Source organism: Acipenser ruthenus, chromosome 27, assembly GCF_902713425.1.
Source record: "Acipenser ruthenus chromosome 27, fAciRut3.2 maternal haplotype, whole genome shotgun sequence".
In the NCBI taxonomy this organism is placed as follows: Eukaryota; Metazoa; Chordata; class Actinopteri; order Acipenseriformes; family Acipenseridae; genus Acipenser; species Acipenser ruthenus.
Window position 1 is genome coordinate 17245371 of NC_081215.1, and position 27841 is coordinate 17273211.

General features: G+C 38.7%; 1 protein-coding gene and 1 non-coding gene across 6 annotated transcripts; both read left to right on the forward strand.

Moving 5' to 3' along the window:
• The first annotated feature begins 2525 nt into the window (after positions 1 to 2525).
• Positions 2526 to 27361, forward strand: LOC117432442 (cysteine--tRNA ligase, cytoplasmic-like). 5 transcript variants are annotated; one of them, XM_034054372.3, is made up of 22 exons: positions 2526 to 2651; positions 7211 to 7302; positions 8738 to 8826; positions 9516 to 9612; positions 10207 to 10305; positions 10859 to 11008; positions 11579 to 11719; positions 12307 to 12395; positions 12612 to 12733; positions 13165 to 13277; positions 13628 to 13756; positions 14028 to 14157; positions 18179 to 18282; positions 18990 to 19087; positions 19863 to 20052; positions 21333 to 21401; positions 22028 to 22109; positions 22517 to 22597; positions 22707 to 22774; positions 24165 to 24224; positions 25604 to 25687; positions 26902 to 27361. In XM_034054372.3, exons 1-22 carry the CDS (start codon positions 2630 to 2632, stop codon positions 27034 to 27036), a joined length of 2244 nt encoding a protein of 747 aa, XP_033910263.2. In that variant the 5' UTR covers positions 2526 to 2629; the 3' UTR covers positions 27037 to 27361. The 5 variants fall into 5 exon arrangements, with proteins under 5 accessions (XP_033910263.2, XP_033910262.2, XP_033910266.2 ...); XM_034054371.3 differs by lacking the exon at positions 2526 to 2651 and adding an exon at positions 3826 to 3901; XM_034054375.3 differs by lacking the exon at positions 2526 to 2651 and adding an exon at positions 4089 to 4154.
• On the forward strand, positions 19210 to 19338 carry LOC117432478 (small nucleolar RNA SNORA54). Its single transcript, XR_004548793.1, has one exon. It is a non-coding gene; the product is annotated as a small nucleolar RNA SNORA54 (small nucleolar RNA).
• Positions 27362 to 27841: the final 480 nt, after the last annotated feature.

A 27841-nucleotide genomic window follows, 5' to 3' on the forward strand; every position in this document is an offset into this window, starting at 1 on the left:
CTCACTCTCTCAGCTCCTCTCATACACCCACCCACAGTGCAGCGAGCTGCAGGCTTTTATGCAGGTGACCATCTCCCGATTAGCAACAAATTAATTCGGGAGATGGCCACCTTCTGCACGAGGTTTTTAAATTGCTGTGGATGGGGCTTCCCATCCACGCTACTAAATAAAATAATAATAAAAACACCCAATGCGTCTACGCGGCTATATTTACAAAACAATAAATAAATACAAAAATACCCACGGCGCTTCACCGTCACCTATACATAAATACATAACGATAATAATAATAATAATAATAATAATAATAATAATAATAATAATAATAATAATAATCAACAACAAATACAAAATAACACAGGAGCGGAGGTGGAAACCCGTTCTAAAAATAAACAAATACATTTAATCAGCAGGGCTTACTACCGCCCTGCTACAATGCCATTGTCACTAGTTCTTCAATATACCTCACTGTACCAATATACATCAGTGTTTTCTAAATTTCACATTAGCTACAGATCATTATTATTAGTTATTTCTTAGCAGATGCCCTTATCCAGGGCGACTTACAATTGTTACAAGATATCACATTATTTTTACATACAATAAAAACTTTTTTTTTTTTTTACACATTATTTTCATCAAATTTCAATGTAGATTATTAATTGTAGGTTATTAATCATGTTGTAATTTGCTCTTTGTATTTCAGTTACATATAACAGCAGTGAAAGGAGGAGTGTTGCCTGAGGTGAAACGGTGTACCCAATGCTGCAGATTGTACGACTGTCCATTTTGCCAGCCAAGCAAATATAAACCCAATAAACGCCACCATTTAAAAAAGCACTTGGATGTCCATCTAAAGGGTGCCGTGCAGTGTGATGGTTTGTTATTTAATGGTTTTTATATGTAACATTGTTGAAGGTTGTTTAATATATTTAGTGAACGATATGCATTTCAAGTAAAATATTGTGCAGAAAGTCATTAATACTTATTGTTTGCATATGTTTATTCAAATGTTTATAGAGAATACTCAGGAATACTCACTTGCAAATACAGTAGGCTCCATAATTATTCATACCCTTTATTCAGTGTAAATGAAATGGGGGAAGTAAATTAAAACCTGACCCACGAGCTAATCGCAAAGTCAGAATTTAATGGTGGTTGTATTTATTAGTAGAAGAAAGTGCCCACTTATGATAAATCAAACTGCTATTAAGTACATATTTCTAATTTGGTTTTAGTGGATGGGTCTAAATGTTGATTTAATCCCCTCAAAGTTGGTTTTAAAATATCAACCGGAGTACCCGGAGAAAACCCACGCGAACACAGGGAGAACATGCAAACTCCACACAGACTGCAAATTAACAGTTACAGAATATATATATATATATATATATATATATATATATATATATATATATATATATATATATAAATACATGGCACAGGGATATTTAGCTATGACATACAAAATCCATTGGCATATGTGCCACACAAATCCATGTTGGGCCAGGTTACATGCACTTGTATAAGGGATGATCCTTGTTGGATACTGACGGACAAAAAGCTGGTCTAAAAGATATGACCAAAGGGACTTAAACAAAGGGATAATCATACAACTTTGATAAATCAATTGGCATATGAGCTTAAAGGACAGAACAAAAACTGGGATGCAAATAATATGAGTGACAACCTGAACTTCAGCTTCCTAGATTTTATTGCGTATACCTAGGCTAACCTATACAGACATGTAAGCATGTCAATTTTACATTGTAAATAAGATGAGAATGACACACATAATTCTTACTTTAATACGATTAAGTAAATGTAGATTGTGTGAAGCTATACCCCTATAAAAATGTACCACGGTTCTATAGTGTAGCTATACTATTATTATTATGGTTGTACTGCAATATTGTAACACAGGGAATAGTACATTGATGGTGTAGGATACATATATTATACAATACAATTGTACTTTCACAGATACCATCGTACCTTGTTCCAAAATCCAGTGGTACATTTTTATAGTGTTCCGTTCTAACAGTATTGTTGCAATAGAAACAAACGGATAATTGAACAGTTTCTAAAGAAGCGGAGGGCATTAATCAAGCAATATTTTAAAAATACGCTGACATCAAGACCATTCCCAACAATGCTTGCAGATTGTCTTTTTTTACATACATTGCATAACGCAAATAGTTAACGATTACTGCTTTTGTATATATTATATGGAAACGTAAGCGCATTAATTAATACTGCCTTTATAAATGTAATGATAATTAAATTGTTTATTTAGAACGCAATGTTGATGTATTCATTATTTGAAAAACATAAATAAAATGGGCATATTACAAAATGGGCATATACGACATTGACAATACAGAGAAAAGTAGATTCCGTAAACAAAAACACAAAAAAAAACCGACTTCACATGGGTGGGATCAGTGCATCAATGTGAGGACTTGGAAATTGCGTCCCTGTAGAGGTGGAGTTAGAGGCAGAGTTATAAGGGTATAAATCCGCCTATGGCAACTGTTGCTCGCTTCACACAGCACTGAATTTGTCGTAGCAACAGGAGTAGACCACGAAGCTTCCAGGTACGTTGTTGCATCAGATTGAAGATTTTGGAATGGCAGGATCTGCGGAACAGGGTGAGTTTTCCTAACAATAAAATCTATTCATGGGATATATTCTACAAGTAAGCAAGCTATTATCTGACTGTGGTTACACTTATTTCTGTATTGTAGCCGAGTTATGAGGATCATGAAGATGTATCGCAGATTCAAGTCCTTTCAGATTCAAACAGCAGTATAGTAGCAACGCATTCTTAGTTCTAAATGCATGCAGACAGCTGATTTACGAGTTCTGCAATATCAACAATACCCAAACAGAATTCCTTTCTACGCGTAAAACAGCATACTTCGGGATTCTATTGAAAAACAATTGCAGTTAATGTCCCTTTATTCGTATTTTGTGACTGGGTAACGCAGCAACTGAAGCAGACTGCCACTCAGATGCGATGCACATTCAGGTTTGACTATTAAATAGGTCACTTCATTTGTATAAATGAGTCTTCTGTTTGTGTTTCATATTAATGCCCTGCTGGTGTACTATACATCTCCCTGTAGTGGTTCTTTTGCCATGATGGCGTCAACCCGAGAACTGTTTAGATTGAAAACAAAGTGAAACAGAAAGAGAGAGATGTTTGTTTTTCTCGTTATCTGTCATCACCTAGCCCTGAGCTTGCCTGGGGATCGTAATTACGAGCACTGAACCCACTTCCTCATTCCATTCAAGTCATGTAACATTTTTTTTTTACCACAAGTCTATAATTGTGTAAGTATATTCGGGGATCAGATAAAGGCTCTTATTGCATAGCAGTTTCATCCAGATTTTAATACGAGCTTGATTACCCCATTGTACAGGTGAGCTCAGGTGTGTCTTATTAAACCCACAGTAAAACCAGGAATGGATCAAACTGCTATGCAGTGGGAGTCGTATTTCCTACTCTGATAACATTATGGTACAAAAGAAGGTAGTTAAACTGAAAAATTAGACAGAGACAGTGACAGGAGATTAAAGGCAAAATAAATTAAAAAGTATACTGTACTGTTATCACAAGGACTGCTGCAGGGGCTAGCAAGCATTGTACACGAAAATACTACTGGAAATAATACCATTCTGTGGCTAGACCTCAGTTCACCCATTAAATAGTAAGTAGCTTCACATTTCATTGTTGGGTGTTTTTTCCACCCCCTTGCTGTCATGTTAGTAATCATTGTGGTTGATTCTCAGCTGCTGCCTTCAGGTCCAGAGCTGCACTTCCGTTCTAGTTGCCTGATGTCTACAGATCTGACACAGATTTATCAAAATGAAATCTTTCTTGTCAGGGGCATAAAAGGTAGGCTTCACAGTAATAAAAATACAATAAGCAATATAAACAAATTAGAAATACAATAAGCAATATAAACAAAAATAAATATAAATATAATAAGGCATTTTTAGCAGATTATTTGAGACTTTTATTTTGAAATACGCTTTTGATCCTCTCCGACTGATTTATCAGAAGTTTCATAATGTTGTCAGGAACTGTTGCTCGCTTCACACAGCACTGAATTCGTCGTAACAATGGGAGTAGACCAGGAAGCTTCCAGGTACGTTGTTGCATCAGATTGATTTTGGAATGGCAGGATCTGCGGAACAGGTTGAGTTTTCCTAACAATAAAATCTATTCATGGGATACATTCTACAAGCAAGCAAGCTATTATCTGACTGTGGTTACACTTATTTCCGTATTGTAGTCGAGTTATGAGGATCATGAAGATGTATCGCAGATTCAAGTCCTTTCAGATTCAAACAGCAGTATAGTAGCAACGCATTCTTAGTTCTAAATGCATGCAGACAGCTGATTTACGAGTTCTGCAATATCAACAATACCCAAACAGAATTCCTTTCTACCCGTAAAACAGCATACTTCGGGATTCTATTGAAAAACAACTGCAGTTAATGCCCCTTTATTCGTATTTTGTGACTGGGTAACGCAGCAACTGAAGCAGACTGCCACTCAGATGCGATGCACATTCAGGTTTGACTATTACATAGGTCACTTCATTTGTATAAATGAGTCTTCTGTTTGTGTTTCATATTAAGGCCCTGCTGGTGTACTATACATCTCCCTGTAGTGCATCTTTTGCCATGATGGCGCAGCCCGAGAACTGTTTAGATTGAAAACAAAGTGAAACAGAAAGAGAGAGATGTTTGTTTTTCTCGTTATCTGTCATCACCTAGCCCTGAGCTTGCCTGGGGATCGTAATTACGAGCACTGAACCCACTTCCTCATTCCATTCAAGTCATGTAACATTTTTTTTTTTTTTTTTTACCACAAGTCTATAATTGTGTAAGTATATTCGGGGATCAGATAAAGGCTCTTATTGCATAGCAGTTTCATCCAGATTTTAATACGAGCTTGATTACCCCATTGTACAGGTGAGCTCAGGTGTGTCTTATTAAACCCACAGTAAAACCAGGAGTGGATCAAACTGCTATGCAGTGGGAGTCGTATTTCCTACTCTGATAACATTATGGTACAAAAGAAGGTAGTTAAGCTGAAAAATTAGACAGAGACAGTGACAGGAGATTAAAAGCAAAATAAATCAAAAAGTATACTGTACTGTTATCACAAGGACTGCTGCAGGGGCTAGCAAGCATTGTACACGAAAACACTACTGGAAATAATACCATTCTGTGGCTAGACCTCAGTTCACCCATTAAATAGTAAGTAGCTTCACACTTCATTGTTGGGTGTTTTTTCCAGCCCCCTTTGCTGTCATGTTAGTAATCATTGTGATTGATTCTCAGTTACTGCCTTTAGGTCCAGTGCTGCACAGTACAGAATGAAACAGAAAGAGAGATGTTTGTTTTTCTCGTTATCTGTCATCACCTAGCCCTGAGCTTGCCTGGGGATCGTAATTACGAGCACTGAACCCGCTTCCTCATTCCATTCAAGTCATGTAACATTTTTTTTTTTTTTTTAACCAGAAGTCTAATTGTGTAAGTATATTCGGGGGTCAGAAAAAGGCTCTTATTGCATAGCAGTTTTTTCCAGCCCCCTTGTTGTCATGTTAGTAATCATAGTAATTGATTCTCAGTTACTGCCTTCAGGTCTAGTGCTGCACTCGTACAGATTTATCAAAATGTGGAAGGTAATTTAGTTATCTTGCTTGTATGGGAAATGACTGAGAGTGTCAATAAAATAATGTTAACTATGTTAAGATAGCAAAACAAATCTACTAATTTATGGAATTTCTGTTTTATTAATAATTAATTCCTCAAGATAAACTTACATTTGAACTTGCTTCAGACTCTGACCCTTTGACTTTTAACCACAGGAAGTGATTTGTTACCTGTAAGCAGTAGGTAATGATTTTGATCAGGAGCTTTTTAAGGGGAGCAGTGTAAAAATGTTGGCGCGAAAAAGAAATGTGACAATATATTTAAAGCCTTCTGTTGTTGCTCCATTCATTCACAACATGCCATTCACATATTTGTGTGGGCAGACACAGTGAGTTTCTTCATCTGCCCCTTTGCAGCATTCGACTATGGCTTGCTTCTCAGTATAAGAGAGGAGTCTGCCAGGCTCGCAGCCCTGAACGAGTAACTGAGCACTCGCAGTTACATTGGAGGGTTCACCTTCTCGCAGGCGGACGCGGAAGCATTCACATGTTTCCCTGAGCCACCCCGAGAGCAGTACTTCCACGTGCTGAGGTGGTACAGGCACATAGCAGCCATCAGAGACGCCAGCTCTGCTAATTCATGTGACAGTGAGTAGAACAGGACAGGGCGTTTGAGTGCATGAATCCAGCGCTTACATTCCCCAGTGATGCACAACCCCTAGAGGGTAACTAAGATGATGCCGAAGACTTTGTGACTGCCTGGTAATATTACAGTCCTGGTCTCATGGGCCAACTCATTAATAGAAGGTATATTTATTCAGAACTTAATCACAAAATGCAACTTAATGTGGCTATTCCAATTAAACACTTGAACTTTGGCTTTTTTAAGACAAGAATTATCCACTAATTCAAACTCTTCCATCCTAAAATCCGAGGTTTATCTATTACGGTGCATTCCCACATTGTCTTTTGGGCAGTCTGTTTTCATTTTATTTATTTATTTATTTATTTATTTATTAAGTTCTATAAAATACTCAAGGGACTTTAGTCCATTCAGTCATAAATGTTTCCCTGTCTTTCTTGTCAGGGGCATAAAAGGTAGGCTTCACAGTAATATTATTTGTAAAGTACCTGCCATATACTCCCTGCTGTGTATATTTGTAATAGAAGGTAACATATCTCCAGGTTTTCCTAATAAGAATAATATTTTCTTTTGAACCTGGATCTCTGCATCAGGTTGCATGTCGGTGAATGTGTCAGTCATGGGAAGGACAATCCATTTACACACAAGTGTTTGCTGAATAGTGCAAGTGTTTACATTTTTTTTTTTGTCCCAACTTTCTAGTATGTCAGATCACAATGTTCATGGAGTACTGTACTGTGTTTTTTCTGTTTACTTTTGATTAACTTTCTTCAGTAGCTGACTGAGTTGACAATATAAAAAAACGTCTGTCTCTACCTCTGTATTGTGTAAAGGTAGCTGAGACGCCTTCTCAGTCGTTGTCTTACAAACTAATGAGAGTGTGTCTTGTTTATAGCAAAGGGGAAGAGGGTTCAGCCCGCTTGGTCCCCTCCAGAAGGAACGGAGCAGCCGAGACTCCACCTGTACAACAGCCTGACTCGCAGCAAGGTGAGGGGGTGTTGTTCACGCCACTGCGTATCCCTGGCAACGGGAATAGGGTGGAGGCCCCTGTATGTCTGTGTGTATGGCCGTCCTTCTGTATGTCACACATTTCAGTTTCAGTCGACTGTAAGTCGCCCTGGATAAGGGCGTCTGCTAATAAATAAATAATAATAATAATCATGAGAAACGCTTGTCCATTTGGTAAGGGCTTTCTTTATTGAGAGTATTAGAATGTGGGTATATTTGCAGGGCCTGCCCATATTGTTCATGTGTATGTCTGTCACACCCGTATGTATTCATAGTATATTGGTGATTAACACTTTCACTGTACTAATAGCTTTGATTTTATATTGACGTGGAGGGTATGTATGTTACTTCTGCATTAATCAATTCACATACCTTCATTGACACTGTATTAAAAAATATATATATATATATATATATATATATGTGTGTGTGTGTGTGTGTTATGGTAAAAGTCTGAATATTGCCAAAATCTTAAGATTTACTGGTAAGTGTCAGAAAAAGACTTACTTTGGACATTTACCGGTATTATTATTATTATTATTATTATTATTATTATTATTATTATTATTTGTTTATTTAGCAGACGCCTTTATCCAAAGCGACTTACAGAGACTAGGGTGTGTGAACTATGCATCAGCTGCAGAGTCATTTACAACTACGTCTCACCCGAAAGACGGAGCACAAGGAGGTTAAGTGACTTGCTCAAGGTCACACAATGAGTCAGTAGCTGAGGTGGGATTTGAACCAGGGACCTCCTGGTTACAAGCCCTTTTCTTTTAACCACTGGACCACACAGCCTCCTCAGTAAATCTCAGTAAATCCCAAGAATACCCAAGTGCCTTTACCAATAAGCTTTGGTAAATATCCGAAAAAGTCATGTATTTCTTCATAATTCTGGACATTTACCTCCTTACTTGGTAAATGTTGACAGTAACCGGTAAAACTTAAGATTGACCAGATTCTGACTTTTACCATATCTATAGATTTATATATATATATATATATATATATATATATATATATATATATATATATATATATATATATACACACACATACACACACACACACACACACACACACACACAACTGTTGTTTACCACGCCTGCTCTCTCTAGTCTAGTATGACATTTTCTTTGGCCCTCGTCACAAAAGCCTATTTTGAATAAATAAATCAAGTTTGGTGTCCTTTTAACCCCCCTTTCAGCTGCTGTAGAGAGGGTTTATTCTCATTTTTCAAAGCACAGTTTAACATAAGAAATGTTTTTAAACACACTTTTAAAAAAAACAGTTCTTAAAGTTTTCAGAATAGGGCCCCTTATCTGGAATGAAGAAGGACACACCATGGCCAGACAAGCCAGCTCAGAGCCAGGCAGAGCCAGTATTAACTGCTGCTTCATGTTCCCATGTACAGGACGAGTTTGTGCCTCAGAATGGGAAGCAGGTGTTGTGGTACTGCTGCGGGCCCACTGTCTACGATGCCTCTCACATGGGCCACGCAAGGTACAGCAATTCACAGCCCCTCCTCAACTGTGTGCTAATAGGGTCTACAGCTGAACTGACACTACCAATGTCTTCAATAGCTCGAATGCAATAAATATAGTGCTCTTCTGTAGCTTTTAGTGGTGGAAAGTTAAAAACATTTAGCATAAAAACTCACTGTAAAGCATTACGTACTGAGGGCAAGCGACACAAAGTCCAGTCCAGTGGGGTCAAGATTGACATGTTGAACAGCCAGTGCATTCTGCCCGTAGTTTTACAAATTAATTAAATCAAGTGCTGCCAACTTATGTATCAAACTTTTTTTTCCCAAGAAACAAAGTATTAAAAAAACATGCACTATGAATCTATAGTCTGTATAGTTAGAGGGTTTCGTTGTTGGTTATATATGTGTAATAAGACAAAATGTTTAAAATGGATTTGTGTTACTTTGTTTGCATGCAGTATCTCCATTCCCAGGTGCTGCACAATATTAGTTAACTTGATTTTGACAAATGAAAAGAAAGACGGTTCCTGCAATTTCTACCATGTCCCTTTAATCTTAAATATGTAATTTAATAAATAAAAAATGCCATCACATTATTTAAATCACACACAGTACCAAGATCATCACAACCGCAAGGCTTCCAACTCTTATCAGGCGTACATGTGCAGATGCTGTATTTGACTCCCACCTTTCTCCCTTTTTCCAGATCTTATATATCGTTTGACATCCTGCGAAGAGTCTTAATGAATTACTTCAAATACGATGTATTCTACTGCATGAACATCACAGACATCGACGATAAGGTAGGACAGATTTAGAAAAGCCAGATGCCTTAATAAAGACAAATCCAGCTAGGGTTATTTCATTTCTTAATTGTGTTTATTTTTTTTTAATTGTTTAAATTGAGTTTTGTTTTTACTCAGTCCAGGTGTGGAATTTAAATTGAATAATATGTCCTTGTTATAAAAAAACTTGTAGTGTGGGCTTCCCAAATATCTCACCTGGTAAAGACACAACCACGTGGTGTGCAGGGTGATTCAGGGGAGCGCAGGTTTGTGTCCTCGCTGTGTGAAGTTGCTGATCTTCCACAGGGAGCATTCTCTCCAAGTTATTTAAGCAAAATTGTCAGGGGCTGTTTCTCATCTACGCACTACCAGCACACAAGCTCAGGCGGACACAGGCAGGGCTGGCCTTTGCCCTCCAAGGGCCGGTAACTCGTCTGCATCTACTGTACAGCTCTTGAGTGTAAACAGACAATTGGCTTGTTTGTGGGTCTGGAGGATGCCCACTCTTGGGCGAATTTCAGCTGGATTATTATAGAATCAAAGACTTCTAGAATAGACCCCAGTGTGTGAGACTTTATCTTCTAACCATGTCGATTTGTATTTACTCATCAGATCATAAAGAGAGCCCGGCAGAACCACCTGTTTGAGCAGTACAGAGAGAAGAAGCCAGCTCCTGCACAGATTCTTGGAGATGTCCAGACTGCATTAAAGGTAGTCTGTTACACTTTAATGCCCACCTATACAGATGCTGCAGCAAAAACAGTAACCAACAACAGTTCATTTCAAACTGTATTTATTCCTAAAAACAGACTCAACATTCTTTTACTAGCTCGCAGGTGAAAGCTTTGTGAATAGGGCCATGGTCTGTATCTTGTTTAACTGTATCTTGTGAACATCAGTTTGTGATGGCACTTGGTATGGACATTCCCTAGGCTTTATTTTTTACCAGGATAAGAATTTTCTGGAATTATCCAAGGTGTGCTCAGAGAGAGAGTCATTATACTACATTGTAGTTGCTTTATTAATGTCAGCGAGTCAAAATACAAAAGCATGGCACTGTATGTATACTATACTATAAATGATTGCAAAGCATTGTAATACAGTGCATTCCGAAACCAGTTCTTACTGTGTCTTTCTCAGTCTGTGCCAAAGTAATATGTTTTTATTTTAACCTGAGACAGAAACAACAAGCGTGCACATATAGTGGTTATAGCGGTGTCAGACTCAGTAACAGGGCATTTCATCTGTGTCTCCCTTATCGTAGCCCTTCCTGGTAAAGCTGGCAGAAACGACAGACCCTGACAAGAAGCAGATGCTGGAGCGCCTTCACGCAGCAGTGACCTCGGTGCTGGGTCCCCTGCAGGAGGCAGTGCAGAGGGGAGCAGCCGCCATCGAAGTAGCACCCAAGGCAGAGGTAGGAGATGAACCCACCACTGTAATCCTGCTGGGGTTTCACACAGGCAGGATTTATTGACCTTATTAAAATACAGTGGAACGAGGTCTGATGGAACAGCTGACAAGCTTATTGGCTTCACTATTTAGATTCTCAAATGAAACCACCACAGGGGTTTTGTGTTGACACGGCAGCCTTTCTCTGAATCAACCTTATAACTGCTAGCTTTAGTTCAGTCCATTTTACTGCTGATAATAGTTAATACTGTAAACTAATATACATAGTACATAGTACTACAGATATAATTATTTTTTTGTTTACCTAACTATTAAGAAAAACGACCTTGTTTAATCTAGAGGCTATTTATTGTTTTAATTAGAGACTGTATTTTAGTAATTCTGGGCTCTAATTAAGAATTAGAAGTTTAAATTTTTTTTTAGAGCACTGTTAACCAAAGAGAATCCTTTAAAACTACTTGAAACGTCCTTTAAAGTTTTGCAAATAAGCCTTCTATGTCCTGTATGTTAGTATTTATGAAAGCACGTGTTTTTAAATAGTCTTAATATATGTCCTCTGTGTTTTGTTTCCAAGCTGTTACTCGAAGAAGCCAAGGACCTGCTTTCTGATTGGTTGGATTCCCAGTTAGGCAGTCAGGTTACTGAAAACTCCATCTTTTCCATCCTTCCAAAGTACTGGGAAGGTGAATACCACCAGGATATGGAAGCACTTAATGTAAGCTTTTTCTATAAATCACATCCAGTATTTCTGTAGTGCCTTTCATGAAAAACCCAACACAACAGGCTATTTACAAGCTGTAGATTTAAAGTTGGGCAAAATTGTCCCCACCTTTAAACCCCTTATTTCCTGTCATTTGCCATCCAGCTGCTTCCCCTAATGACTGACATGCTTTGCAGCCATTGACATGCTTTGACCCCTAAGACACAGCTGAAATGAAACCATAACTATCTGAAAGCAAGATATGTCTACAGTGAGCTTTCTTATTATGGTACCAGATATATTTTATTTCAAAACAGAACTATATCGGGTTGTTTTTCACATATTAATTAATGGAAGTGCACAATAAGATGTATTTGTATGAGCTAGTACCACTATAGTGATTAAGAAGGGGGGGGGGGGGACATTATTTATTATTATTTTTTATGCTGTCACAAAGGATCCATATTCAGTAAGTGAAGGCATCGTACAATCTAGAAGCGAACAGACTGTGAATGGTTTATGAATGATACAAGGAGTTGGTTGAGGAAAGCAATGTGACAGTTCTGCAGTCCGGTTTGTGAAACAACTTCCTCTCTTTTTAGATCCTGCCCCCGGATGTGCTGACCAGAGTCAGTGAGTATGTACCAGAGATTGTGGCGTTTGTGAAAAAGGTGGTGGAGAATGGTTATGGGTGAGTACAGTAACACCGAACACTTCTATGTAAGACATTGTTTTTGCTAGTCACGGTACATCAGTGTGAATCTGGATTTTAGACTGATAGTCTGGATTAAAAGGATGTGATGCTTCAGTAACTTGGTGAGTATTTCATGTTGTTTGTACTCTGATGTCACAGCAGGTCCGCTATGCGATTTGCATTGTAACGGCTCTTTTTCTCCCTGCATTGCAGGTATGTCTCAAACGGTTCTGTGTATTTTGACACCGCGCAGTTTGGCGGCAGTGAAAAGCACTCTTACGGCAAGTTGGTTCCAGAGGCTGTAGGGGACCAGAAAGCACTGCAGGAAGGGGAAGGTAGGAGATACACCTGCACTGCTGAGTAGATCTAAAGAATCTAGGTGCCAATTCAGATTAAAACTGCCAGATTCTTTAGCAAAGGTTATTAAGAGTATCAGACAATCATATAAGCAGATGGCTATCATCTGTCTTTTACATACATTACATTTTACTTGTATCTTGAGATATCATCGAATTGATCAGATGTAAGGTTATTTAGATAATGTGGGGGAAATCTGTCTGTCTGCCACACATCCATTTTTACATGCATATACAGTGGATGTAGAGCAGGGTAATCTCCCTTCACATGAGACTGCTAGCTTTAATGTCATATTTACAGCCTAGGTGGGAATAATTAATATTGACAGAGAACTTTGACATGAAGTAAACCATTCAATAACATGGGGAAAGCAGTGTGGTAATTAAAAGACCAGTGTAATTTGTTGCAGGTGACCTGAGTATCTCAGCTGACAGGCTCAGTGAGAAGAGGTCTCAGAATGACTTTGCCCTGTGGAAGGCTTCAAAACCTGGGGAGCCATCATGGGACTCCCCCTGGGGAAAGGTTAGTATCTCATAAGCTTGTTCAGTTTAGCACTGAAGTATCATTCATTGGTTTCTTTTTACTGCATTCTGCCATAGTTAGATCTTCCGTACATTATCTAACTGACAGAGTTTGTGTAGTCTCCAAAGGCAGTTAGTTAACCTGTAGGGAAACGAAAGCCATCATAAAATAAGACAACTGCTAGTCTTGCTTGAGAGAGGCCAGAGACTGAATGGCTGGTAGGAGGTGTTCAGGATAGGATTGAGGTATGCTTGCTTGAGGAGCTGCGAGGGCAACTAAACCCACATTTCATGACTAATTGAATTCAGTTTTCAGTGTTTCAGCCCAGACTTTTCCTTTTTCTTTGATAGGGACGGCCAGGCTGGCACATCGAATGCTCTGCGATGGCCGGCTCCATCTTGGGAGAATCCATGGACATCCATGGAGGAGGGTTCGACCTCCGCTTCCCTCATCATGACAACGAGTTGGCACAGTCCGAGGTGAGGCTTTCAATGCATATCTGGCCACATTCGTTTGTTTCCTCTCTTTAGTATTGTTTGTCTCCCTCCTAACTCCTAATTTCTAAAAAAAAAAAAAAAAGAGCCCAGGACAGTATAAGACAAGGAGCAGCCCTTAAAAAAACTGTTTATATAAATTCATATTTTTAAAGCTATGCTTTATTGCATCAACAATAATTAATTTCAATGAAAATCTGTTTTTTAATAATTATTTTTTAAAAAGACTTAACCTATACCTGTTTGACCCCTGCAGGCATATTTTGAGAACGACCACTGGGTGCGCTATTTCCTGCACACAGGTCACCTGACCATTGCTGGCTGCAAGATGTCCAAGTCTCTGAAAAACTTCATTACCATCAAGGATGCTCTGGCAAAACACACAGGTACTGTGAACTCATACATAACTAGCAAACACAACAGTGTCAATTTAGTACTGAAAGAAACTTCATTCAGTGTCTTCAGTTGAAATAAATAAATAAATAATATTAAATAGAGCTATGTAATTCCGTAACTATATGGTGTTAATGCCTTCAAACCCAGATTTCTCCATAGAAGTAAGGACGTAGGTTCAGTATCCTTCCAGGTACAAAGAATAGCTTTTTTTTTTAGCAAGAATTAAAAGAATAAGAAGCAGTCTATGTTCTGGATAAGAAAGATATAGATCAGGGGCCAGTTGCAATTAACACGTAAGCCAGACTTGTCATTTCAAATCGCTTACAATTCTAAACTGAACAACGATGTCTTACATTTAAACTACATATGCACAGAGCCCTCTGAAGAAAACGAATATTTAGAGACCGAACCCATTTTTTTAGATATTTATAATGATCTTGAATTATATTCCCGTTTCCGTTTTCCCTGAGAAGATATTTTTTTATCACCAATTTAATTAAAGACGATCTCCATAGTACCTCCTGAAACCAGGCATTACCACCTGCCATACAAGTTTGTCTGGCTCTGCGTTTTTATGCTTGCGGCAGCTTTCAAGCACTAGTCGGGAATTTGACAGGAGTACATAAATCTGTAGCTTCAAGATCCATCCATTCAGTGTCATCAGCCCTAGCAAGGAAGATACCTCGTTTCGTCACCTTCCCAAGAAGACCAGCCGAACAGCAAGCTGCATATAGAGGCTGGTTTGAAATCGCCCGTTTCCCCAACGTACTGGGAGCAGTGGATGGGACACAAATCCCAACCCAAGCTCCTACTGTTCACGAGTACACCTTTGTGAACAGAAAGGGATTTCATTCATTAAACGTGCAGAATGTTTCGCAGGTATAGCAATTCTTACTTCAGTCCTGTAGGTGGCAGTAATAAACCAAATCGGTTTACAAAGAGCCATGAATATAAATAAGAAGTTCCACCTACTACATGGCGGTGTTTATGCTGAGAGACAGCAGGAACTGGCAGTTGAGAGAGTGAAGCAACAGTTCGACAGAGGAAGATGTTAGTATGCGGTAATCATCTATACAGTAATACTATTCGACAGGGTTGACAGAAATAAAAGTAGCCTAATAAATGTCCACTGCTGAAGTGTTTAATTTCTCTCACCTGATAGATTCCATAAACGATGAACTGTCCCATCCTTGGGGAATTCCTCCACATATTATTGACCTGTTTGGTGAAAACGAGTCAATAAGCCGAGATAAATAGCCACGTTTTTGGTCTCTTCGTTTTGGAGGACAAACATCACAACACATCTCCTAGCATCACAAACCATGTTTTTCCACTTCTTCTTTTTTTATTTCATCAACCGTCCTGTTTACCTCTGGATTAACAGAGTTCACAGCTTTGGTGATCTTTACCCAGGCTTGATTTTTCTCCTTAACAGTAACTAAATTGTTAAAATTATTGTTAAGTAATGTTATGTTTTTTGACACTTTGTCTATTATAGTAAGCTTCTCGGTTTCAGAGAAATTATTATTATTATTATTATTATTATTATTTATTTCTTAGCAAACGCCCTTATCCAGGGCGACTTACAGTCGTAAACAAATACATTTCAAGAATCACAGTACAAGTAATAATGCAATTAAGAGCAAGATAAATGCAATGACTTTGGTTCAAGCAAATACAAGTGTGACAAAATACGATTCAATAATACAGCAGATAATAGTGCTAATGATAGTTACATCAGAATGTGATTAAATACAAAGTACTACAGGTTAAACACTTGGCAGATTACAGTATTCTGAAGTACAGGATTAAATGCAGTAAAATAGGGGGCAGATAAGAGCAAAATAAAGCACATTTACATGAAGGGTGATAGTGTCCCAGGATACAAACAGGGGAGTTCTACAGGTGCTGTTTGAAGAGGTGAGTCTTAAGGAGGCGCCGGAATGTGGTCAGGGACTGGGCAGTCCTGACATCTGTAGGAAGGTCATTCCACCACTGCGGAGCAAGGGTGGAGAAGGAGCGGGCTCTGGAGGCAGGGGAGCGTAGCGGAGGTAGAGCTAGTCTTCTAGTGCGAGCGGAGAGGTCGAGTGGGGGTGTAGGGAGAGATGAGGGTCTGGAGGTAGCTGGGTGCAGTCTGGTCAAGGCATCTGTAGGCTAATCTTGAACTGGATGCGAGCTTTTAAAGAAAATTTAAATCATACTGGGAAAATGCATTTAAAATTAAATTAGAACATGATATTGGAAATTGATCAATAAAAATGTCTGTTTATCCTCACAAAATGCAAAACTGTGTTCGATCCAATATAAAATACTACATAATGTTTACATTACCCCTTATAAATGATATAAATGTGAATTAATAAATAATTCTTTATGCTGGAGACGTAGCAAAGAAAATTATGACTTACCACATTTAATTTGTTATTGCACTAAAGTAAAAGAAAATCTGCTTAGATGTTTTCTTTCATATACATCAAATATTTAATACTTATAAATATCTCTCCCAATCTGGCTATACTGGGAGATACTTCTGAGCTGGTTGCAATAAAGTCGTTCATGAAGTCTGACTTTTGTGTCAAGTCGGGATAGGGCAAGTCTGGCTTGAGAAACAGTCCTAGCCGGACTTAAAGCTGGACTTGTACAGGAAATCTAAAGTGATAATAAATGGCTACAAACACAATTAAACGTTTCTGTATTTTTTTTCCCAGTAGAAACAGCAATAAGTAATATAACCATAACACGTGCATTTGTTTGTCATTTTCTTTCTGATTTCAAAATAGGCTACTATTTGATACTGTTTACTATTCGATTGACTTTAATTTTAAACATAATTAATATTACTTTTAGATTGATTTTTAACATCATGGCTAACGGGGGAGTCCTGCGGGCGGAACACGGAACTGCACGTAAACATTATATTTCATAACTGATTTGTAATATTATTACAAAAGCAAAAGAGAAAAAAAAGCTGACTCAATATCAAAATCATTGTTTTCCTACCGTCAAACATCGAAGGAATTTTTCGAATCCGTCATTTCACCGCTGAGATATCCCATTCGCAATGTGTCTATTACCCCCATGCTACCAAAACAACTGCAATCGACTAGCTTGCGTTTTGCTGCTCTTGTCTTACAACCTTGATGACGGTGAAGTCTCCCTGATCACGTTGTAGGGGAGGACACAAGCTGTCCAATGATACCTTGACTTTGTTTGTAGCCCAATCCATTACAGAGTAATCGATGTGCAAAAAAACCGCACACCTCTTGAATGAGATAAGGGAAAAAAAAAAGTCTTTAGTCAGACAAAAACTGCTCTAATTTGGTATTATGTGGACGATAAGGTGGTCCATTATATAATTTTGAAAGAGTGCATTTAATATGATTATATACAGAGGAGTCACTTAAGTTATATTTTAGTTTGAGTGTCCTTAAAGGGGGGGAAAAGATTTATCAGTAAAAATATCTTTAATTGTATTTATACCAGCATTGATCCAGGAGTTACAGATTACAGTTTTCATGTTACGTTCCCATTATTTTAAACCTTTCAGGCATCGTAGTCTGCAAAATCCCATCTTTCAGTTTTGCTAATTTACATTATTTTTGGAAGATGAGAAGTTTCGAATTACATCCTGCAATGCTACCTTATATGTAAAATAAACACTGGCTGCCACCTCTGAGTTTGTTTTGTGCAGCACAGATTTGATCCCCACTTTGCATTTACTCCTCCTTAAATGCAAAAGTAGACCATTGAAACCCCTCCAAACAATCTGCATTTTGAATTTGTTTTTTAGAAAACCCCAGTAGTCCGTTGCTATACTTCAACCCTTTTCATAATGCCCATGCATGCACTCCATGTTTAATTGAGGCTGTTTTAAATTACGGATGCGTACGTTAATTACGATGGCTCATCTGAGGATTATTTTCCTATATATGATAACATATTTAGGATGTTGTGTATGTGTGTCTATAACAGTGCTATGCGCATGTTGTTGAATTCAGTTTTTGATTTCAGCTCGACAGCTCCGACTGGCATTCCTAATGCACTCATGGAAGGACACTCTAGACTATTCCAACAACACTATGGAGTCTGCCATCCAGTACGAGAAGTTCATTAATGTAAGCAGCACACACTTCCTCAGACCTCATGGTTTGCGCTGGAGCTGGCTGGATACGCACTGCTGCTGGAGAGAAGACTGTTGTACCCTATTATTACCACCAGGGGTCAGAGTTCTCACTCTCCAGAACACAATAACAGGGTTTTCTAACAACTCCAGACTTGCATATAGAAATGCCTTTAATGGCTGATACTTTGATGGAGAAGGGACCTGTTTTACTAGTTTAATTATGGTGATTATTTCTGTTAAGTCGTTGTAAGTGTGACTGGTCACTATTGTCAATGAGCACAACTTCAGTTACTTCCATCAGACACATTATAAAATAAAAAAAACGCAATTGCTTTTTCATCTTCCAACCAAGCGGTTGAGGTTACAATTAGACACTTCACTGTTTGCAAATTTGAAGCAATGTAGGTAGACAAAAAAACTATTACTTTCACCAGTAGGACAGTGATTTACTACATTCGCATGCCCAAGGAATCAATCCTTTTTAATAGATTTTTTAAATGTATTTTTTACTCTGAAAACAAATGTGTACATGCATAACTCAGTGGGGTTTGGAGGAATCTGTGCACTTCAATGCAATTTAACCTTCAACATGATTCCAGATTGAAATATGCTGAAAATATGGAGCATAAACTGTGACTGTAAGCAAGGTAAGGATGAGTGACTTTGCTTACACAACTGTACTGTGCTTTTCTGATCTAGGAGTTCTTTTTAAATGTGAAGGATGTCCTGAGAGCTCCAACTGACATCACCGGCCAGTATGAGAAGTGGGATTCTCAGGAAATTGAGCTCAACAAGAGGTATGGGTCTCTAGAATCGGAGGGAGGGGAGTTGTGTAAAACCAAAGCATTCATAATGTATGTACCCTAGCATGACAACATACTTACAAGTGCTTACAATCGGGATGTATTAAAACCCTACCTTGCACTGTTCATAACCTGTGATCAGCCCTTTTTCTGATTGTGGGTTCCATTCCAGTGCTGCATTAACTCAACTAGAACAAGTGGCTGGCTGCTGTTGCAGGCTGTCTCTTCTCTACTTTGATAAATACAATAAGAGTCCATGTGGAATCAGAACTTGCCTATAAGTATTAAACCATTTGTACAACTTTTATGGTGTTAGATATCTGCAATAGCGCAATCTTTTTCTTTAATTATTCCGTCTGCTTCAAAGCTAACAGCGTTGTGATCTTTCTACAATGTTTAAAAATAAAACAAGGTCATAAATACTGTGTTCTACAGTGTCAGGGGCTGGGACAGCGTGTCCTGTAATAACCTTGTTTGTGAACTCTGGGCATTGAGCGAATAAATACATTCCAGTAGACATGTGAGACCTAGTAAATGACAGAAATACAAATGAGGTGTGATTCATTGGAATCACAAAGTCATTAGAAATGAAAAGGAGTTTACCCATTCTAGCTCAATTTCTACCCATCCTAATAATTTAACCCAATTTGACCAGAAAAAGTAATGTATTGATCCAATTTATTCGAAAGCACTTTTGAGACAAGACCATGGCAACAACACCGTCGTTCTCCTAAAGCACGGATCTCCCGTTTTTGTTTTGAATGAGCAGCTTTTATGAGAAGAAGGCAGCTGTACACAGGGCTCTGTGTGACAACGTGGACACTCGCACTGCCATGGAGGAGATGAGGGCCCTGGTGAGCCTGGGAAACACCTACATCGCTGCCAAGAAGAGCAACAGACAGGCCCCCAACAGGATGCTGCTGCAGAGCGTGGCAGCCTACCTCACCGATATGCTGAGGGTGAGAGAGGGCCCGCCTGCATTCACCATGCACATTAACACAAACAGCCCTAAGGAGCAGTTCTTCACATCTCAACCCATAGAATGTTAACACCAGGGTGCCTTTGTCATGATCAGAAAGCTAACCTGCCTTATATCACCCAGTACTTCATTTGTAGGGTTAAAAAAACAATCTGAATTCCTACTCTTACTGCTGCTACATTGTATATTGTTAAGGTGCAGTTATTAAATAAGTTACATTAAGCATTTTTGCATCATACCTTGCACTGTTCGTAACCTATGATCAGCCCCTCCAGTGCTACATTAACTCATCTAGAACAAGAGGCTGGCTGCTGGTGCAGTCTGTCTGTTCTGTACTTTGATACATAAGGGTCCCTGTGGAATCAGCACAGTACTTGCCTTATTACCTCACAGTTGAATATCTACAGGACTGCTTATCAGTTATAGTGGAAGTTGGTAAGGGCATTCCTTGGCACAAGTTAATAATGTGTCCTAGTCTGCACTCTATTATTATTATTATTATTATTATTTATTTCTTAGCAGACGCCCTTATCCAGGGCGACTTACAATTATTACAAGATATCACATTATTTCACATTATTTTTACATACAATTACCCATTTATACAGTTGGGTTTTTACTGGAGCAATCTAGGTAAAGTACCTTGCTCAAGGGTACAACAGCAATGTCCCCCACTAGGGATTGAACCCACAACCCTCTGGTCAAGAGTCCAGAGCCCTAACCACTACTCCACACTGCTGCCACTCTACCATCCATTGGTAACAAGGATGGTTTTCTGTCCGCTTTCTGTTTGAATGGGTGTTTAATGATATTCGCACAGCTGAAGGACAGCTCTATAGGAATGCATTTGAAGCTTGTTTGTCGCAAATGGTGTCACAAATCTTGTACTGGTTCCAGCATTCATTTGTAAATTATCAGTAAAACTTATAGCAATCGATGTCTGTAAGTTTTACCTTTAATTTTTGAATGACTGTTTTTATTGATGCATTCTGAGGTCAAATATACATTTTCTTATGTACCTCCTTACCTTTTTTAAAACATTTGTATTATTCATTTCCACAGTTATTCAACCACACGTTTTATTACAATTCAGATACCTGAATTGCCCAAGTAATTTTCTCTTGTATTTTGTCTTATTTCCCATAGTTTTACTTCTCAGTCTTTTTCATTCATAACCCCTCTTCAGCTCATGTATCATCTTTTCCTGTCTTTCACACGTTGTTATGCACTGACCTTCAGAATGTTTCCCCTTTGTGCCAGGTCTTTGGGGCTATAGATGGAGTGCAGCCTATTGGATTTCCTGTGGTAGGAAGTGGCCAAAATATGGATGTAAGTAAGAAACTGAAACAACTTTTATTCCCATCAGTGTTGACACACCCACCATTTATTCCCCTGAGTAGCGTGCAATAAATGTTGATTTGTAATTAAATAAACTCTAAGGATTCCCCCTGGTAAAGGCACGGGCGTGTGCGTGGTGTGCAGGAAAGTCATACAGTGAGGGGAGTGCAGGTTTGTGTCCTGGCTACACAATGTAGTCAGTCTTCATTGGGGATTCTAGAGAGAGCTTTGCATTGGCTGTGGAGCTCCTGCTGGTTAGCCAGGCAAAATCAGAAGGGATTGTTTCTCATGCAATAGCAGCCTCTAATGGCCAGGCACCCACTGAGTCCAAAGCAGACACTTCCGGGGCTGGCCAGATAAAATAAGTTCAAATTTGCTGTAGGTATCTCCGTTTTTTTATTTCCGTATTAATTATGGACTTAAAAATCAGAGGTGTATAGTTGTCTACAGTGTTGTGACACCTTGACACATGCTCTCTTCCTATGCACTTGACAAGCGATGGCGACATTTTTATAATCTTGTTCCCAGCTTTTGTTAGCATGGTAGAGAGTTCCCCTTCTCATGTGTATTGAGAGCTCTGGCCTTGCCCTTCATTCAGCACTGTGTTTTACACACAGCTCGAAGCCATTGTGATGCCCTACCTGAGCGTCCTGTCAGACTTCAGGGAAACGGTGCGAAAGATCGCTCGGGAAAACAAAGGTAAATGCACAATGTATTCAGTCACAGTAATTGCAGGATTTATCAGGTATGGTATACTAAGGGCTTCTGTTCTTCAGTGTTTATTTTTAATTCTACCAGTGAAAAAGTGAATTGATCAGTTCTTACTGGTTTTCCCCAAACGTGCTCCTCTGGAGTTTGAATGTATTGAGACAACATTGTATTTAAAATGTTCACACGCCAGGAAATAAAGCTCATCTAGAATCCAAATATTTGTATGATACATGATGTACAACTGGAGTACTCGCCCTAAGCAACCACAATCTGCAGCCGTGCACTGGGTATGGTCAGACCTGCCCTTTTGTGTTAGTGTTCAGATTTGTGAACACCATTAAATAAGTAAAACTGCGTGACTGAGTGATTAAACGTGTGTCCCTGTGTCCTGTCAGTCACGGAGGTCCTGCAGCTGTGCGATGCTCTGCGCGATGACACCCTCCCGGAACTCGGCGTGCGCCTGGAGGACCACGAAGGTAAGGAGGCCCACGTAGGCATTCTTTGCGCATTTTTTTTTACGATAAGGATTTATACAATGCATTTGCAGTGAGCGCATGAGCAGTCTATCTCCCTCTTGTATTGCAGGCCTCCCGACGGTGGTAAAGCTAGTTGATCGTGAGACGTTGCTGAAGGAGAGGGAGGAGAAGAAACAGGTAAAGCCGCTCGTTTATCAAGAGAGATTAAGCACCTGCTAATTGTGTAGCAGTGTCTATTGTATTCCTAGTCACTGAGCTGGACTCTTTCCCTCTGAGCAGTAAGGTGATCTGCAGCTCCCTCATTGAAAACAAAGTGCAGCGAAAAACATGAGCTGGAGACAAAGCCATTCAAAATGAATGCATACCTCTTCATGGCTATAATAAACTACAATCGCCTGTGTACTTTGAGAAATGCACGGAAGGCATCCTGTTTCACGCATTGATTGTCCTGGGCTGTTTTGGGTTTAACATCAAAATTAGTTGGAGCCACTCTGGGCTGTAATATTGTTTTTGTAGATAGTTGCAGGTTTAGAGTGTACCTGCAGCACTTCAGTATGATATGAGAAATAAAATCATAGTGTGATGTTATTATTTATTTAAAGCAGGAAATTATTTTTTTAATAACTAACCCTTAATGTCTTTCGCAACTGCCTTTTTTAAAGGCAGAATATTTGACCATGATGACAGTTAGGTGTCAAAACAAACACAAACAAAGCGCTTTAGTCTACCTATCCAGACTCCAAATAGGGCAAAGGGTGATTTAATTGACCAATGAATGTTTAATTGAGGCACACAAAATAAAAGCCCTTGGCTTCAATTCAAGTCATTGAGGTAAAAGGACAAGTAATCCCCATTGGCCAGTTGGAGTGTGTTTGTTATTCTGATACGTGTTTACTGGAATCACCTGAAGAGCTAGTATCTTCAGTAGTTTATATTATTATTATTATTATTATTATTATTATTATTATTTCTTAGCGGCGCCCTTAGCCAGGATGACTTGCAATTGTATACAAAAAATACATATCAAGAATTACAGTACAATTAAGAGCAAGATACAAAATACAATGACTTCAGTCCTAATTTTTATTTATTTATTTATTTCTTAGCAGACGCCCTTATCCAGAGCGACTTACAATTGTTACAAGATATCACATTATTTTTACATACAATTACATTATTTTTTACACATTATTTTTACGTACAATTACCCATTTATACAGTTGGGTTTTTACTGGAGCAATCGAGGTAAAGTACCTTGCTTAAGGGTACAGCAGCAGTGTCCCCCACCAGGGATTGAACCCACGACCCTCCGGTCAAGAGTCCAGAGCCCTAACCACTACGCCACACTGCTTCCCCGATAAGACCAAAACGTAATGTAACAACCATTTCAATACGGAAAAGTCTTTTGACTTCTTTTGACTGCATGGAACACAACCAGTTTCCACAGGGTTGCCGTGGTTGTTGTTGTTGTTGTTGTTATCCAGTCCTGTCGTACTGCCCTTGGACAGCCCTGTGCTAAAACTCTTTGTGAGTCTGTATTTCTGAGACTCCTGCTTCTCTATCACAGGTGGAGGAAGAGAAGAAGAGGAAGAAAGAAGAGGCGGCCCAGGAGAAACAGGAACAGGAAGTAAGTAACCGGCTTTTGATAAGGATAGCTGTAGGAGTGACGTTAAAACAGGAAGTAATTGCACACACAAGGCAACTGCGGGGTAAATATGAGACGCTACGTCGCTCACTATTTATTAAACAATAATACACTTTAAATAAACACAACAAAAGGACACATTGGCCAAAGTAAACAAACAGTATAACAGAACACAAAACTAACGAAAACGAGTACCCTTCAGCAAGGTGAGTAAGCAGGTAGGGTTTGTAGGATAGCAATCGTATTTCCAGTCTATCTCTCCCCAGACAGACACATCTCTGTTCTCCAACCCCCTTGCAAAAGCCGTGGGTCTCCATTTATATCCGACCATCTCCAGACTACAACAATCAATCAAGCCGGAGATGGCCGCATTCCACACAGGTTTAAATTCGTCTGCGTGACAGTCAGCTAATTCAATAATTACTTAGCCGACAGTCACACATAAATAATAAATCATAACACCGGCTTTTCTGCCGTCATATTTACACAAAACAAATAATAATAATAAAACCTATATACACAAAGGGGCAGGGCACCCCACCACACAGCTACATTCTGTGCCATCAGAAATGAGAAGTCTGACCTCTGAACAGGGGAATAGGACTGCCTTGCTACTACGCTGTAGTAAACTATAAATGCAAATAATCCCAGTGCTTCCCTGGAAAGAGACGGGGAGGAATGGTATTAACTCTTCCCCACTTAGTCTTTGCAAAAGACAACACAATTATAACGAGTTCATTTATGGGAAAAAGTCATACAATAAAATTCTACAGGGGACTACGATATTCTACGTAATTCTCTAAATTCAGCTGTTTGATTTAGGTTTACAGAATACTCAATAAACAAAGGTTTTTGCAATAGAACTCGACCATCCTTCATTTCTGGAATAACCACAGTACTCCATGAATGTTCATACTTCTTATATTTATATGTATTTAATTGTGGTGAATGTTGCTGTGTCTATCTGTCTGTATCCAATTATGATGAAAATTGTAGCACATGTTAAAGTATCATAATCTGGTTTAATCAAAGGTAAAATAATGATGCTATAGTTTTGTAGTTTTACATGTATCATATTTTCCTTTTACTCTTCATTTATTTATTTATTGTCCCTTGTACTATTGAACCTAAATGAGGAGGCAACTTAATAAAGGACAGCGGAAAATCCAGCCCCGTGTGTTTCGGTCCTGTTTTTTTTCAACACGAGCACAATACTTTAAACAAACCCCTTAATCTTGGTTCTGTTTGTCGGTGCTTTGACCTGGCTCGGGTTTGTACAGTACATGTTGATGCATGTTCAGCACCTGTGTTTTTGCACATGTACTTGTGTTATAATAATGTTGTTTTTTTTCTATTAACAGGCGGCAAAACTAGCAAAGATGAAGATCCCACCAAGTGAAATGTTCCGCTCAGAAATGGACAAGTACTCGAAATTTGATGACAGTGTAAGCGTACCCTCCATGTCATTCCTGTGAGATGTGTAGTGTGAGTTAATCTGGTTTTGTGGAGACATTTGAATTAATAGACTAGATTGTATGCGGTAGCTCAGTGGACCTTAAGTACGACCAAGGGTGCTGGGTCTGTGTCCATCAGGTCTCATTTGTTCTTTATTTTTATTGCAGTCTGGTGACAAACATAGACTGTAGAGCAATCAATATAGTTAAAAGCAGATTTGAAAAAGATTTACTGCTAGATCCACTACAGTCGATCACATTGTAATGAGTACAGTACACCCTCGCTATAACAAACCTGTTGGGGTCCAAGCCTTTTGTTCGTTATATCGAGGGGTTTGTTATAGCGAAAGGACAACCATAATAAAGATAAACTGTTGGAGTAAGAGATGAGATTGTGAATAAAATAGAATTACATGTACCTGTTCATCTCATGTATGCAGTATTCTGCCTTTGCTTTATCCAATTAGTTAAAACGCAGTACAAAACGCAAGAATCCTATGTTTTTTTCTTCAACATAAAATGATTTTTGTTTTGGAGTCATAGTTACACAGTGCGTTTATTAAGACAAAGAATTGACTTCACTGCGGAGGTGGCATACAGACCAGGATGTTGACATTATGTGTTTATATTATCTTTTTATTTTTGTAATTTTTTGGGGGGGTCCAAGTTCCAGGTTCGTTATAGCCGAAGGTTCATTATAATGAAGGCCGTTATAGCGAGAGCTTACTGTATTATTTAATGACAGTTTAAATTGTTTCCAAATGTTTATACAGGTTAACTTATAAGAAGATTAATTTAGTCAAGCAGACAAATGTTTTGCTTGTGTCTTGATCCATTTACTTTTTTCCCAGCTGACAAAAAATGGGGTAAAATGGTCTCGTGCAGCCAACATGCAACATTTTTTTAAAATAAAAATGGCACCATGCTTTTTGACCCTCCATAGTTTTTATCCCACATGGATGTACATAAATGAAGGCATGTCTGATGGAGATAGGAGGCTGTTTGTCTTTCCATCCGTGTAATTTTATTTTTGCATATGTCTGTAAAAACCCTTTTCCAATTGTGATGAAACTGCCTAATATTCTATTGCACTAAATATTCTATTGCACTGAAATATCTCTTGAATGCACCTTCCATATGCATAATCTACAGGGATGAATGTAATTGGCAATGCTGGTCTTAACATTGATGTTTCTACATTGTAGGGTTTTCCCACACATGACGCGGAGGGCAAGGAGATCAGCAAAGGACAGACAAAGAAGCTGAAGAAACTGTATGACGCTCAGGAGAAGCTTCACAAGGACTACCTGGAGATGGTTCAGAGTGGAGGGAGCAGCTGAAAGTGTCCCCACCAGCAAAGCTAACGATCCCTGAGATCCAGCCAGGAGCACTGTCACCCCTGATTCCCCTGACTGCTCCAGCTGGGCTAGCAGGGACTCACATCAGCGTCTGATCAAAGCGAGAGCAACGCCAATCTCTACTGTGTAAAACAAATCGGTAAACAAATGGTTATGAAGTAAACGTCTGGTGCATATACAGTATGTGTCTATCTTTGAAAATAATTTTATGGAATTAAAATATGGTGTTAATCATTGTGGTTTTTCATTTGTTTTGTATTATTTTATATGTTTAAACTAAATCCTAAATAAAATATGCTTTAGTATTTGTGCAGTGTTGTTTTTCCCATTTTCATAAAAAGTGATCGCAAATTACATCTATGCAAGCCAAGTGATCAAACCACTTCACTTAAGCAAGAGATTTTAGTTATTTAAATTTCACGCCAGGATAAACTCTTGAATTCTAGCAACCTGCTTAAAGTGTCCCAGAGACATCTGGGACACTTTAAAGAAAAAAGATTTTCGGTTTAGTAAAATAGTAGGCCGTTTTGGGGATCTTCATTTTGGGTAAACGTTGGTTAAACTTTTCAGCATTCTTGTCGATATCCTGTCATTGTCTAAATGTAGATCCTTCAATCTATTTTTGTAACACAATCCTTTAAACCCTAAGATTGGTCTGGTTGCTCTTTGCTGGACTCTCTCCAGGGACAGTGTCCTTTTGGTATAATATTGGAGTGTTTTATTATTATTTTTTTTAACCCTAAAATGATCAGGGCCAGCAATCTCAGCCACCAGGCTCCTGTTAAAC